This window comes from Martes martes, assembly GCF_963455335.1.
Source record: "Martes martes genome assembly, chromosome: 6".
NCBI classification, from domain to species: Eukaryota; Metazoa; Chordata; class Mammalia; order Carnivora; family Mustelidae; genus Martes; species Martes martes.
The window spans coordinates 113,384,689-113,399,593 of NC_137893.1; the positions used below are offsets into that span (position 1 = coordinate 113,384,689).

At 40.0% G+C, this 14,905-nt stretch overlaps 1 protein-coding gene across 1 annotated transcript in view; it reads left to right on the forward strand.

Moving 5' to 3' along the window:
• The window catches only part of KCNQ5 (potassium voltage-gated channel subfamily Q member 5), a gene marked incomplete at its 5' end in the record, with an annotated part of 518,313 nt that overhangs the window by 379,443 nt on the left and 123,965 nt on the right, over positions 1-14,905 (forward strand). Inside the window, one exon of the mRNA XM_080805542.1 lies at positions 6,185-6,311. Within this exon, the coding sequence (XP_080661668.1) occupies positions 6,185-6,311 (127 nt within the window). The remainder of the gene's footprint in view (positions 1-6,184; positions 6,312-14,905) is intronic.

The following is a 14,905-nucleotide window of genomic DNA, read 5'->3' on the forward strand; positions in this document are numbered from 1 at the left end:
TGTACCACAGCTTGTTTGACCATTCACACAGTGAGGACATCTGGACTGTTTCCAGGTTTGGGTCATTATGAATAAATCTACTGTGAATATTCAGGTACTGGTTTTTGTATAAATCTAAGTTTTTATTTCTTTGGCATGAATGTCCAAGGGTATAATTGTTGAGTCTTATAGTAACTACATCTTTATTTTTATAAGAAATTATCAAAGGGACACCTGGGTGGCTCAGTTGGTTGAGCGGCTGCCTTCGGCTCAGGTCATGATCCCCGGGTCCTGGGATGGAGTCCCGCATTGGGCTCCTTGCTCAGCAGGGAGCCTGCTTCTCCCTCTGCCTCTGCCTGCCTCTCTTGTCTGCCTGTGCTCACTCTCTCTGACAAATAAATAAATAAATAAATAAATAAAAGAAATTATCAAACTGTTTTCTTCTATAAATAATTTGTGCTGTACCAGTAATGCATGAGTGATCCAGTTTCTCTGCATTCTCCCCGACATTTTGTGTGGACATGATTTTTTATTTTTGCCATGCTGATAGGTGTGTAGTGTTATCTCGTGTGGTTTTAATTTGCATTTCCCATATGGCCAGTAATGTTGAATATATTTTCACATGCTTATTTGCCATCCCTACATCATCTCTAGTGAAATATCTGTTCATTTCTTGTGCCCATTTTCTAATTGAATTATGTTTTTTTTTACTGTTAAGTTTTGAGAGTTTTTATATATTTTAGAGACTAGATCTTTGTCAGATATGTGTTTTGCAAATATTTTCTCCCAGTCTATAGTTTGTCTTTTTCAACCTCTTTTTTGATGAAGCCCAGTTTATCAATTTTTTCCCTTTATTTCTTATGCTTTTGATGTCAACTCTAAAAACTCTTTGCTTAACACAGATTCCAAAATTTTTTTCCTGTGTTTTCTACTAAAAGTTTTATAGCTTCAACATTTAGGGCTAAGGCCTATTTTGAATCAACTCTTATTAAAGTGTGAGATATACATTAAGGTTCATATTTTTTGCATATCGATGTCCAATTGCCCCAGCATCGTTTCTTGAAAAAGCTATTTCTTCCTCTACTGAATTGCTCTTTACCTTTGTTTTAAAAAACCCATATTTTTGTATCTTTATCCAAATCCATATTTTTCTGTGTATATTTCTAAGTTCTCTGTTCTGTTCCATTTTTCTATATGTGTCTCCACCAATACCACACAGTCTTGTTACTAAAACGATATTGTAGGCCTTAATATCAGATAAATTAATGCCTCCCACTTCATTCTCCTTTTTCAGGATATTTTTAAGCTATCCTAGGGCCTGTGACTTTCCATATAAATTTTAGAGTAAGTTTATTTGTGTCTGCCAAAAAAAAAGTTTGCAGAGGGGCGCCTGGTGGCTAGGTTGGTTAAGTGTCCAACTCTTGGTTTAGGCTCAGGTCATGATCTCAGGGTCCTGAGATAGAGCCCCACATGAGGCTCTGCACTCAGCAGAGAGTTTGCTTCAGATACACTCTCCTTGTCTCTCCCCCTCTGTGTCTCCTTGCACTTGCATGCACAAATGCTCTCTTTCTCTAAAATCAAACAAGCAAGTGAGCAAGCTTGCCTGGATTTTGATAAAATTTTTGTTAACCTGTAGATCAGCTTATGCAGAGTTGACATCCTTATTATGTTGAGCCTTCCAATTCATGAACATGGTATGTCTATTTATTTAGGTCTTTTCTGGTTTCTGTCATCAAAATTTTGTAATTTGCAGCATGCATATCCTCTACATGTTTTGTTAAGTGCATACCTAAATATTTTATATTCTTTGGAATGGTTATAAATAATATTGTGTTTTTAATTTTGGTTTTGACCTCCTCATTGTTAGTATACAGAAATGTGATTGATTTTTGTATGTTGATCTTTAATCTTGCAACCTTACTGAACTCACTTACTAGGTCTAAGCTTTTTTTTTTTTTTTTTGAAGATGCCTTGCAATTTTCTCTGGAGACAATCATGTCATCTGCAAATAGAGACTGTTTTATGTCTACCTTTTCAGTGTGTATGCCTTTTATTTCTTCTATTTCTTTTACTTATCTTACCACAGTGACTGTATTATTTAACTATGTTGAATAAGAGAGATGAAACTAACATCTTGCCTTGTTCTTGATTTTAGGGGAAAGCATTCAATCTTCCACCATTAACTATGACATTAGCTGTAGATTTTCTCTAGATGCTCTTTATCAAATTGGGATAATAAATCCCTAATCCTAACTTGCGGAGAGTTTTACCACGAATGGAAAAACTGGATATTCACATGCAGAAGAATGAAATTGGACCCTTTTCTCACACCATACATAAAAATCAACTCAAAATTAATGAAAGATTAAATGTAAGCCCCAAGACTATAAAACTGCTAGAATAAAATGTAGAAAAAGAGCTTCTTGACATTGGTCTGTGCAATGACTTTTTGTATACCACCCTCAAATCATAGACAACAAAAACAAAAATAGACAGGTAGAATTGCATCAAACTAAGAAGCTTTTGTGTAGCAAAGGAAACTATCAACAGAGTGAAGAGAGAGCCTCCATAATGGGAGGAAACATTTGCATACCAAACATCTGATAAGAAGTTAATATCCAAATATATAAGGAACTTCCATAACTGAATAGCAAAAAAATTTTTTAATTTAAAAAAAATTAAAAATTGGGGCACCTGGGTGGCTCAGTAGATTAAGCCTCTGCCTTCAGCTCAGGTCATGATCTCAGGGTCCTGGGATCGAGCCCCACATTGGGCTCTCTGCTTAGCAGGGAGCCTGCTTCCCTCCCACCCCCTCCACCTGCCTCTCTGCCTACTTGTGATTTCTCTCTCTGTCAAATAAATAAATAAAATCTTTAAGGAAAAAAAATTTAAAAATAACCTGATCTTAAAAATGGGCAAAGGACCTGAATAGATATTTCTCCAAAGAAAACATGAAAATGGCCAACAGGTATCTAAAAAGGCATTCAACATCACTAATCGTCTGGGAAATGCTGATGATTAAAACCACAATGATGGTGAGTGCTAGGAAGTGTGTAAGCCTGATATTTCACAGTCCTGTACCCATGGGGCAAATAATATATCATATATTATTAATTAATTAATTAATTAATTCACAATGAGCTATTACTTAACACATGTAAGAATGGCTATTACCAAATAGACAAATGATAACAAGTATTGGCAAAGATGTAGAGAAAACAGAACCCTATACCTTGTTGGTGGGAATGTAAATTGGTGCAGCCACTATGGAAAATAGTATGGAGGTTCCTCCAAAAATTAAAAATATAACTACCATATGATCCAGCAATCCCACTTCTGGGCATATATTTGGAGGAAATGAAGTCAGGATCTTGACCCCATATTTGTTGCAGCATTAGTCACAATAGCCTCAATATGGAAACAACCTAAGTGTCCCTCAGTGCACAGACGGATAAAGAAAATATGGAGTATACATTACAATGGAGGATTATTCAGCCTTTAAAAAAAAGAAACTCTACCACCGGCAATAACGTGGATGAACTTGGAGACTATCGTGCTGAGTAAAGTAAATCAGACACGGGAAGACCATACTGCATCATCTCACTTAGATGTGGAATCTAAGAAAGTCAAACTCATAAAAGCAGAGAGTAGAATGATGATTGCCAGGGACTGGAGGGTTAGGGGGAAAGGGGAGGTTTTGGTCAAAGGATACAAAGTTTTAGTCCTGCAAGATGAGTAAGTTCTGGAGATTTAATACATGGCATTAGATCTGTTCCCCACCTGTCAGATTCAGGATGCTCTCCCTTCTCTGAGTCAATAACATTTTGTTCCTTATAATTGAAATAAAGTGGATATTTTAGGAACCAATAGACAGAATTTGGTCAAAGTGGTTTTCATACTTTTGTTCCCTATCACATCCCCCACAGCCTGAGCTCCAGGCCTGAAAGAAATGTCCCACAGTTGAGTTCTCATCTCCATTGCTGCTTACCCAAGGATTAGAAATTTTATCCCTTAGGCGAACCTGGGGTGGCTCCGTCAGTTAAGTGTCCAACTCTTGGTTTTGGCTGAAGTCATGGTCTCAGGGTCGTGATCTCAGGGTGGTGAGATCAATTCGGAGGCAGGCTCTGCACTCTGCAGGGAGTCTGTTTGACATTCTCTCCCCTCCCCCTGCTTGCACGTGCATGCTCTCTCTCTTACACAAATAAATAAATCTTTAAAAAATAATTTTAGCCCTTGTAGAGAACACCAAGTAATGGTCTGATAAGGAGAGAATTCTGACCCTAGTATACTTCCCCCAAGGCAGAAATTGTGACTCTGTGGTAAATTACAGCCTCCTCTTGTTTTATTTGGAAATGAGGATATTTCCCCCTAATGCAAAAAAAACAAAAACAAAAGCAAACAAACAAACAAAAAAGTAGCAAGCAATATTCCTGAACAACGGGCCCTGAGTAAAGAATTGGTAGGTGTAGTCTATCCTGCCTCAGTGTAACACAGAAACAGTACAGTGGTGGCCTGCTTTACTTCAGAATAATGACCATGCATCTCTTGGTGTCATCCATTCCTATGAAAACGAAAAACCATTGTCTGATGTGCATTGTTGTTCAAGCTCTTGGGTATCCCTTAGAATAAGACCTCTCACCAGTGGTGTGCTGAGCTTCCTGGCACAAGTAGGGGTTAGAGGCAGGGATGACAAAGTGGACCGGCCATGGAAACTAGATTGGACACAGGCAAACTACATGGGCATCTTGAGTCATGTTTTCTCTGTGTGGGAAGCTGTGCTGGATTGAGTACAGGTGGTCTGGCAGTTTGGCCTCAGTTTCCTCATTCATAAAGTGGGGATTAAAAAAAATACTTACCTCGTAGTATCATGGTGGGGATTAAACGAGTCTACACTTTTAAAACACAAGTTTTAAGTTTTAAGTCCCTATAAGTAAGCAGCGATGACACTAGAGATTTATTTTTCATCATGAGAAATATTTGTGGGTTACTTAGTACAAAATAACAGGATAGAATGATCTCTCTCTCCTGGGCTCTGCAAAAGTGTGACATTATTATCACATGTGCTAACTGAAGAGAGAGACATTTGCCTGAAACTCGCAACAAAAATGCCATTTTTCTAAATTTGATAACGGTTTTTTTTTTTTTTATCTTGGGATGCAGGGTGGGAGATTAGGATCTTTACTTTCTGTGCTCTATATTTCTGTGATGTTTAAATGTTTTAATAAAGACCATGTATTCCTTTTATAATTAATTATAATAGAAATCAATTAACGTGCATCGTTCTGCATTATAAATGCTAAGTCGACCCTTGTTTAAAGAAAAGAAAGGGAATTATTTTTTAAAGGAAAATAAATTTTGATAGACTCAGTGCCTCTCCCTCTAAAGGGACAACAAGGTGATTATGACATGCTTGCTCCAGAGATGCTTTATTCTTACAAATTCCATTTGGTTTCTCATTCTATGACCCGTTACTTAACGCACCACGTTAGTTGGTCTTTGCCCAGGGTTCACTCCCAGCTATCTCTAAATAATCTCAGTCATTTCCCCGGAGCAGGTGTTATATTCTGGGTATCACTCACCAAAAGAAAACAGAAGCATTAACAAGCTTCAGATCTGGAAATCAGGGTCTCATTTCAGGCAGAGAATATATGTGTCACACACACAATAATGCCTTTGAAACTTGCTGTCTTATAAGAAGATTTTGACACCATAACAGAAGAACTCAGTATCCTTCCATGTGTTTACTTCTTTTTCTCTGAGAACGACTCTTAAGGACTTAAGGATTATATCACTTCTTGCAGCAGAATGAAAGTCTGTTTTTTGTAAAAGTGTAAAGCTGTGTTTTCAAGGTCCCCTCCTGATTTTCAGATATTTCACATGTTACTGGGTGGCTGACGTCAGTTCCACTGTATATTCCGCACAAGGCAGAGCTGTAATTCAGCCTGCATATCTAGTATTAAAGCTGACTCCTAAACTCGTACAGTGTTGGACTTGAATAGGAATGGTATGCCGTGATGGGAAGTGCAGACGATGTGAGGGTCACGTGTGCTCCAGGGTTAGTTCGCCCTGAAGAAGGGGGGCTAACTCGGGGCACTAACAATTATACTTTAGATGAAGTGCCTGAATGTCCAGAAATGCCCAGGAGTTTCTCGCTGTGGTTTGCTCTGTAACACCTCTCTCTAACATGTCTTATTTCATATTTTAGGAGTTCGTGATGATTGTCGTCTTTGGTTTGGAGTTCATCATTCGAATCTGGTCTGCGGGTTGCTGTTGTCGTTATAGAGGATGGCAAGGAAGACTGAGATTTGCCCGAAAACCTTTCTGTGTTATAGGTGAATATCAAAGTCCTAGATAATGAATTTATGGCACTACATCTTTTTTCCTCTGTCTTCTCTTTTGCAATATTTAACCAATATTAAAAGATAACATTCCTGGAATATTTACTATGGGCCAGGCACTTCTGTGTGTCGACTCATTTAATCCCCACCATAATCCAATGAGGTCAGTATTTTTTTTATCCCCATTTTACAAATGAGGAAACTGAAGCAAGGAGCGGTGAAATAAGTTTCTGAAAGTCATACATGTAGAAAGTGATGGAGCTGGGAGTTTGGGCCAGACGGGATAGTTCTCGAATATCCACTTGTATCAAATTAAGTTACACAGAAATGTATGGTTCAGCAGTGTCCTGAATTAGGAAAGCATTGATTTCAATAAGTATAAAAGCCTCTTTTGGCTCGACAATATGAGCAATACTCCTTTTAAGCTCTCAGTCACCTGGAGCAGACAGCAGTGTATTAGCCCTGATAAAGCGTGTCAGTCATCATGCCTCAAGAATGATTACAAGTGTGGCTCACTTTATGCCTGGGTACCTGGAGGCAGCCCCCGAATGAATGCCACTTCTCTGCGGCTTTCTGGCTGTTGCAGCTTCGGGGGGATTCCATCACCTGGGGACCAGCCGGAAGTTATCCTTTTTTATGACGATGCCATACAGCATTCTGGGCTGGAGACCTGGCATCTCCCAGTAATATATTTAAAAGTCTACCATAAAATTGAAAAATGATCTCAATTTTGAAAATTCATTCATTATTTTTTAAAGTTAATTGCCTACCTCATAGCCCTTTATCCCTAAATGTTTCAGTGTGGATTTCCCAAGAATAAGGCTGTTCTTTTACATGACCTTCCACACATTGAACATTCATACGATACTTCACCTAATCTGCGGATGGTATTCCTGTTTTATCAGTTGACCTAATAATGTCCTTCACAGCGTGCTTGCCTCTCCAGTGCCGGTCAGGTCGAGGATGACTTGCTGCGCTGAGTTCTCCTCTCCCTCTAGTGTCCTCCCACCTCGTACAGCTCCTCAGCCTTTCTTCGTCTCGTAGAACATGACCAGTTTTGAAGAATATAGCCTATTTTTAAAAATTAGAATGTTCTTCCTTGGGGGGGTGGGGGTGAGAAAACCCTAGATATAAAAGCTGTTGTTGTTGTTGTACGAAAGCTGCATTTGGTTTTCTTCTCTTTTTTTCTTCCCATTTCTTTGGCAGCCATTCAAACCCAAATGCTAAAAGTTCTTGGTAAGGCTGACTTATTTCAACTACTTCCCATCTGAGGAAGTATGTTTTTATTTATGAGCTTGTCTGACTATCTTCATCAACAGCCTGTTTTCCATTTCATTTGTGGTGTCAGGAATTGCCGATTAATCTTCTTCGTTTCCTCCTTTCCCCCTGTTCCCTGTGATAACCACAGGGCAGACTTCAGAGGGAATTGGAGAAAGTGTCTGCTCCTCTCTGGGCGCTGTTGAGAAGAATCCTTCCTTCCATCCCTGCTGTGTAGGGTGGAGCACTGTCCGGGGATGGGAGAAGGGGTGGCCCCCCCACACACTGCCACTGAGTTCATTTCAGTATAAGCGCATTTTGAAAGGGTCACCGTCCAGTCAGCCAAACCTTATGGAGGGAGATATGGCTGTGTGTGAAGCATTGGAGTTACAATGGTGAATCTAGTAAAATTCTAAGTTAAACCTATCTTGAAATACTTATGCAATCTGTTTGTCTTGCTGCCTGTCTTCAGTCCTTTTCGGAAGCCATTATGCGAGGAGGAGAAAAGGTAATAACTCCCAGACTTGCAGGTTCACCCAATCCCAAGGCATATCCATGAAGGCATTTGATTTTTCTCTCTGGAGACCGTTTTCTCTTTTTGAATTCTGTGCTCCAGAGACATCCGGAAGGACTTTTATTTCATGTGAAACTATTGCACAAGTACTTTCTCTCCTATAAGGGGCCCAAATAAAACAATTCACAGGGCAGATGGTTGGCCAAGATTCACTCAGCTTCTACAGGATGACGTCAGTTCATGGGTGACTGCAGGAATGTTCCATTCGAGATTTTATTTATTTTTTATTTTTTAAAAGATTTTATTTATTTGACAGAAAAAGAGACAATGAGAGAGGGAACACAAGCAGGGGGAGTGGGAGAGGGAGAAGCAGGCTTCCCGCTGAGCAGGGAGCCGGAAGCGGGGCTCGATTCCAGGACCCCGGGATCGTGACCCGAGCTGAAGGCAGAGGCTAACGACTGAGCCACCTAGGCGGCCCTCCATTCTAGATTTTAAAACCAGTTAAAAATTGGCTTTGTTCCAATTCCAGTGGTAATGTCAACATATTTCTGGTCTGCAACCTAAAAAGAAAGTTCTCTCCCAGATGCCTGCTGCCTTTTGATAGCTCTTTTCAGCTCTAGATACCTCCAGCACATCTTTGTCCCTTAATTGTTCTCTTCCTGCCTCAGATCCTTGTGGTCTTGGTAGAATACATGGTTCTAAAAATGATGTTGGGATATCTGTAATCTTCATCACCTTTGGACCTGTCTCGGTCCAGCCAAATTGATGTCCTAGTGGAGCATGTTCAAATGGGGCTCTTCAGTGTGAAGTCAGTAAAATTTAAGCCACGCAGAGGAACCAAATGTCATCTGCCTGAAGGCAGCGGGCTGTAGCAGGTGACTGTGGAAACCCATTCTAGGCCTGTTTAATAGGCCCATAAAAGTGATTGATACCAGTGGTAAAATGATAGATGCAATGTCAAGTGAACCCTGTAATTCCCTTGTTCAACCTAATGTATTGTGGTAAAATGGAAAAAAAAAAAAAAAAGAAAGAAAGAAATAGCGTGTCTCGCATCTCTCTGTGAAAACTACTCCGAGTTTGCAAACGGAGCTGATCTCTCAAGGCTCCATGCTTTTGTAAGATCTGATTACTCTCAACATGCCAAATACACACCCAAGTGTTTTCAGCAATTTTGAGCATTCGGAAAAAGGATATAGAAAAGACGGTGGTGGCCTGACTGTTCTTCAACGGTGGAAATGCTTTCTGTGGGCACATCAATGTTCTTTCTAGCTGGAAACAGACCGAAGCTACTGCCGTGGTTAGTTAGTGAGCCTCATACAGAATTGAGCCCGACCAAGCTGATAGTTTGTGGACACAAGGTGCTAGATACCACAGGCTGAGTCCCCAAGACTAGAACTACCCCCCTGACCTGCCTACCCTCTCTAGCCCTGCATCCTAACCAGAACAAGGAGCATTTTAAATCACAAAATCATTATATACTTGTGTTTGGATGGCACATTTTGAACAACTTTAACTTAAGGGGGAAAAAAATTTATTCAGGTTTTTTTTTTAATTAGATGCTTTCCTTTATTACCATATTGATTTATCTCTGCTTAGTTTGGGGAATTTGCTTTGAAAACTGGTAAAATTTTATCTTGAGTTACAGAATTCTTCCTTATACTTGTGTGTTCAATTTACATCTCCTCTTGAAGGCTCTTTTGAGGTAATATGTCTACAGCCGTAGGCAATAACCACTGTGTTAGCAATTTGGAGAGTCAAGTATATTTTGGGGTTGACTACTGAAGCTGCCCTTCACTTATCTGGACTGGCTACTTTATGATTTCTCTACATTCAAACACCAAACGCTCACTCAATGACCTCAGGATCGAGAATGTGTGAAATAACCTCCAAGACTGATTTCTTAGTCATTCTTTTTCTTAGCTTTCATTAATGACCTCCCTGAAAATTGCAAATAGTACCAAAGCCGGGTACTTAGATCACGATAATGAGCCTGATGTGTCAGGAAGCCAACAAATTACTTCTCACAGTGGCTTTTTTGGATTCTCTGGTGACTCTTTCTAAAGACAGATATAACAGAGCCATATTTCTCGGTCTTGCAGCGTGCGTCTCAGGGAAGCAGAAAAAAATCAGCCTATTATTAATCTTGGATCTGTATTTGATGCTAAATATAAGTTGATTTCTTTTTCCCATTTTAACAGTTTTCCTTCAGTGTAATCTTTCCGCAAGAAGACAAAAGAGGCAAAGCACAGCATAGATGTTTCCCCCATGAGTTGAGCATATATGCTTTTGACATGAGATAATAGTCACTCAGGAAAACGTGTTTTTTTAATGAGGAAAAATATACCAACTTCTGCTTTGGCTAAAACCAAATCGAAGCCCTTATTAAAATCAACCACACAGCCAAGGCCACCCTAGTATATCTGTGAGTTCATCTTATTAAAAGGCAACTGCAGCCACTAATGTGTTCAGAAATTATATCAGAGACTGCCTGAACCGCCACAGGCTTCTAAACTGAAGATTTGAAACATGTTTCCCATTTCTCTGCTTTCCCCATTTTTTGTTCTAAGAGACTTGCTCTTGAACCATGTCATTTTCCTGATCTTCCGATCTCTCCTCTCATTCTGTAGAAATTCTTGTCTCTGAGATGATTTTCTGAGGGTCATTTACTCTTCTGCTTCCACTCTACTTCTCAGCATTCAGACTCCTTCAGTGCAAATAGACTCCGTCCATGTGATTGGTTGGACCATCTGAAAACGCTTAAATCCCGTCGGATTCATGGATCACAGAACACTAAAGTCATTTCAGTCCTTCTAGTTAATAGCTGATATTCATAGAGACTTGCTATATGCTAGGTGCTCCTCTAAGCGCTCTAGAAATATTGCCTTATTTAATCCTACATGGGTACTATAATACCCTATATCACAAATGATGAAGTAAGACTGAGCTTAAGAAACTTGTTCAAGGGGCGCCTGGGTGGCTCAGTGGGTTAAGCCTCTGCCTTCGGCTCAGGTCATGATCCCAGGGTCCTGGGATCGAGCCCTGCATCGGGCTCTCTGCTTGGCGGGGAGCCTGCTTCCCTCTCTCTCTGCCTACTTGTGATCTCTCTCTGCCTGCCTCTCTGCCTGCTTGTGATCTCTGTCAAATAATAAATAAAATATTTAAAAAAAAAAAAAAGAAACTTGTTCAATGTTAGAAATATGGTAGGTAAGGGGCGCCTGGTTGGTTCAGTCAATTAAGCATCTGCCTTCAGCAGACATCATGATCCCAGGGTCCTGGGATCGGGCTTCCTAGGATTGAGTCCTGCACCGGGCTCCCTGCTCAACGGGGAGCTTGCAGCTCCCCCTGCTTGTGGTCTCTTGCTCTTTCTCACTCTCTCAAATAAATAAATAAAATCTTAAGGAAAAAAAAAAGACATATAGTAGGTGAATGAACCAAGACTCATCTAACTTCGTGTTCAACCATTCCCCAGAATTCTGATGCTAACTACCTGGAATTAGCACACACCCCACAGGTGAAGGGCAGTCCCACAAGACACTCTCCCAACCCCTGACTTCAGATGCCAGGCTGCACACACTTCAGCCAGGCTGACTTCACATTTGGGGGTTCTCATAACCCTCCCCCACATCAGGTTCAATAATTCACCTGGATGACTCCCAGAATTCAGGAAAGTGCTTTGCTTACTATTACCAGTTGAATAAAAGATACCATTCAAGAACAGCCAAGTGGAAGAGATGCATAGGGTTAGGTACTTGAGGTAAAGGAATGGCTAACATAGGACTTTCATAACCTCTCCACGCATGCCGCCCTCCCAGCATCTTGGCGTGTTCACCAATCTGGAAGATCTCTGAACCCCGTGGCTTAGAGATTTTCATAGAGATTCCATTATATGGACACAATTAACTCAATCATTGGCTATTGGTCATTGAATTCAGTCTCTGGGCTCTGTTCCCTTCCCTGATGTCTGGGGGTAGAACTGAAATTTCCAACTCTCTAATCATGCCTTGTTCTTTCTGATAACCAGCCATCATCCTGAAGTTGTCTAGGGACCCCCAGGTACAATTCATCTTATTAGCATAAAAAGATACTTACCACTCCAGGGATTCCAAGGGTTTTAGGAGCTGTATGCCAGAAGTCCAGGACAATGAGCAGGTAACTTATTTCCCATTGTACCATACTACCCAACTGTAAGAAGATTGCCCTTATTGTTTACTTGTATTTTAAAATCAAGTTTAATTGAAACTTGCCCACTGCCATTAACTTACAAAGAATCTGATATTCTCATGTTCATCATTAGGAATCCAAAATCTTTGAATGAGAAGCCAAACTTTACAAAATATTAATTGCAGTATTGGCTTTATGTATCAGCCTTATTATATCAACTAAATCAGGTTATCTATTGCAGCTTTCTAACCTAAAAAGGAAATGGGGCTCTAAAATAGACTTAGTTGCCTTGTATCAGATTGCTTACTTTCTTGAGCAATGTTATCATAAAGTTCTCTGGGTATTTCCTAATTGGGGATATTGCCAGAGAAGTGATATTACTCCCAGAAATATCTCCTACTGTTTGTTAATGTTATAAACTGTACAGAGACTTGTCTAAACAGATAATTGTTGACTTAGTACAAATTTGAACTTAAAGTAGCTTGATTAGCTTGATATGTCTTGACCATATAGACAGTGAGTGCCCTTAGATGGAAATGAATAGCTAAAGATTATTTCCCACACCTTCTATAAATTTCAGTAGAGCACTATGATATATTGAACTAGTATTACATACTATCAAGTGAATATGTAAGAAAATCACTCACAGAACATTTATTATGTGCCAAACATGATCTTTGGTGCAAGAGACACAAAGGTGAATAAAACAAGGTGCCTGCCTGTGAGAGTATGGTCTCCTGTGTCCTTAGAGCAAGGCAAAACTGGTAGGAGGGAGACTAATTTGATGATTAGAACTGATACAGAACAAAGGTCGTGGAGGTAGAAGTAGTCTTGGTAAGAAGGATATAGATTATCATGACTGATTATATAAGACAGAGAAGCAAAAGATACCCAAGGTTTTGAGCTTAGTCATTCAACAAACATTTATACAACATCCACCATGTCCAAGCATGGTTCCATATGCTGGGGAGTCTGTGTTGTACCAAGTGGGCAAGGGCCTCCTTGTAGAGCAATCTTCCAGTGGGTGGAGAAAAATAATACACAGATAAATTTCTTAATTTTTTTTAAAGATTTTATTTATTTGACAGAGAGAGAGTAGGCAGAGAGGCAGTCAGAGAGAGAGGAGGAAGCAGGCTCCCTGCAGAGCAGAGACCTGATGCGGGGCTCGATCCCAGGACCCTGGGATCATGACCTGAGCCAAAGGCAGAGGCTTTAACCCACTGAGCCACCCAGGCGCCCCTACACAGATAAATTTTTTAAAAACAAGGTTGTGTCAATTAGAGATAATTGCAATGAAAAAAATAAAACAGAGAGATGAAAGTCTTTTTTAGACTAGGCGGCCCAAGAGAGTCTTTCTAAGGAGTGGACACTCAAGTTGACCTGAATATTAAAAAGAAGCCATTCATGAGATTTAGGCCAGATTTTTCCAGGCCAGGGGATAGTAGTTACAAATATTCTTGTGACCCAACAGTTTATATAAGGAAGAAACATAAGGTCATTGTGGCTGGAGTTCCACCAGCAGGACAGAGTAGTAGGAAATGATGGAGGGACCATCACACCCTGAGGACTATGTACATACATAGTCTTGCATCAGGCATACAGTAGTTGCCTGATGCAAGACAGCTTCTTGAGATGGGTCCCCACCAAGCATCCGATAGCTTCCTGAAAGGTCTAATGGTGAATATTTGGGTTTTAAAAAAAAGAAGAAAAAATTTGGTCAGGCAGTGAATAGTGTGGCTATATAAGGCTCTGGGTTTTTTAGTACCTGTTTGAACTACCTATCATTCCTTCCTAAACTATTACTTATTCAGAAGAATGTAAATCTATTCCCTCTGACTTTTCCATGCATCGATACATATCACCCTTAGAAACATGACGTTTCAAAATTAAAAGAAAATGTGTTATCTTCTGTGAGCAACTCACTTGGGAGCATGTCATGGAATGTCTTTTTACAGCCCCACTGGTAACCATCACCAATGAGCAGTTCCCAAAGGGCTTCTTACCAAAGGACTCGGCTGCATCCTCTTATGATGGTTGCAATGCAGATTTATGTCATTAAAGATTATTTATTTCCTTTGGGACATTGTCCCTTTTTGCCTTGAGATATTATTCGAAGACGTATAATCAATAAGAAGCATTCAACTGTCACTATGGGGTAAATTTTCAAAGTGGTGCTTGGAATTTGCCAGTATGAGTCCCATTAACTTCAGAGGAAGTCCTGCAGTTCAAGCCACTGCACATGGCTTTGAAAATGTTCTACAGTATGTCTTCACAGTGCTTCCTTTTTTTTTTTTTTAATAAATACCGCAGAGCAGCTCAGTGCACAGCCAATTGCAGTATTTAAGAACGTGGATAATGTACTGTGCAGTAGGAGGCTTTTAAAATTAGATTTTAAAGCTTTATTCCTATTAAGAGTCACAACAACAATATAAATGCATCTTTAATTCTTCAAAGAGTACCTTTCTATAAAGGAATTTGGAGCTCGGTTAGTTATAGAACTCATAAAGCAGCACCATGTTCCTCTGAGATGTTGTTTATCTCCCTCCATAGACAGAAAAAAACTGAGGCTCCGGGAAGTGGGGGTGCTTTGTGCTCAGCCCTTAAGTTAGCAGTGAAGCTAGGAATAGAACACCAGCCTCCCCACAGCTCACAGCTC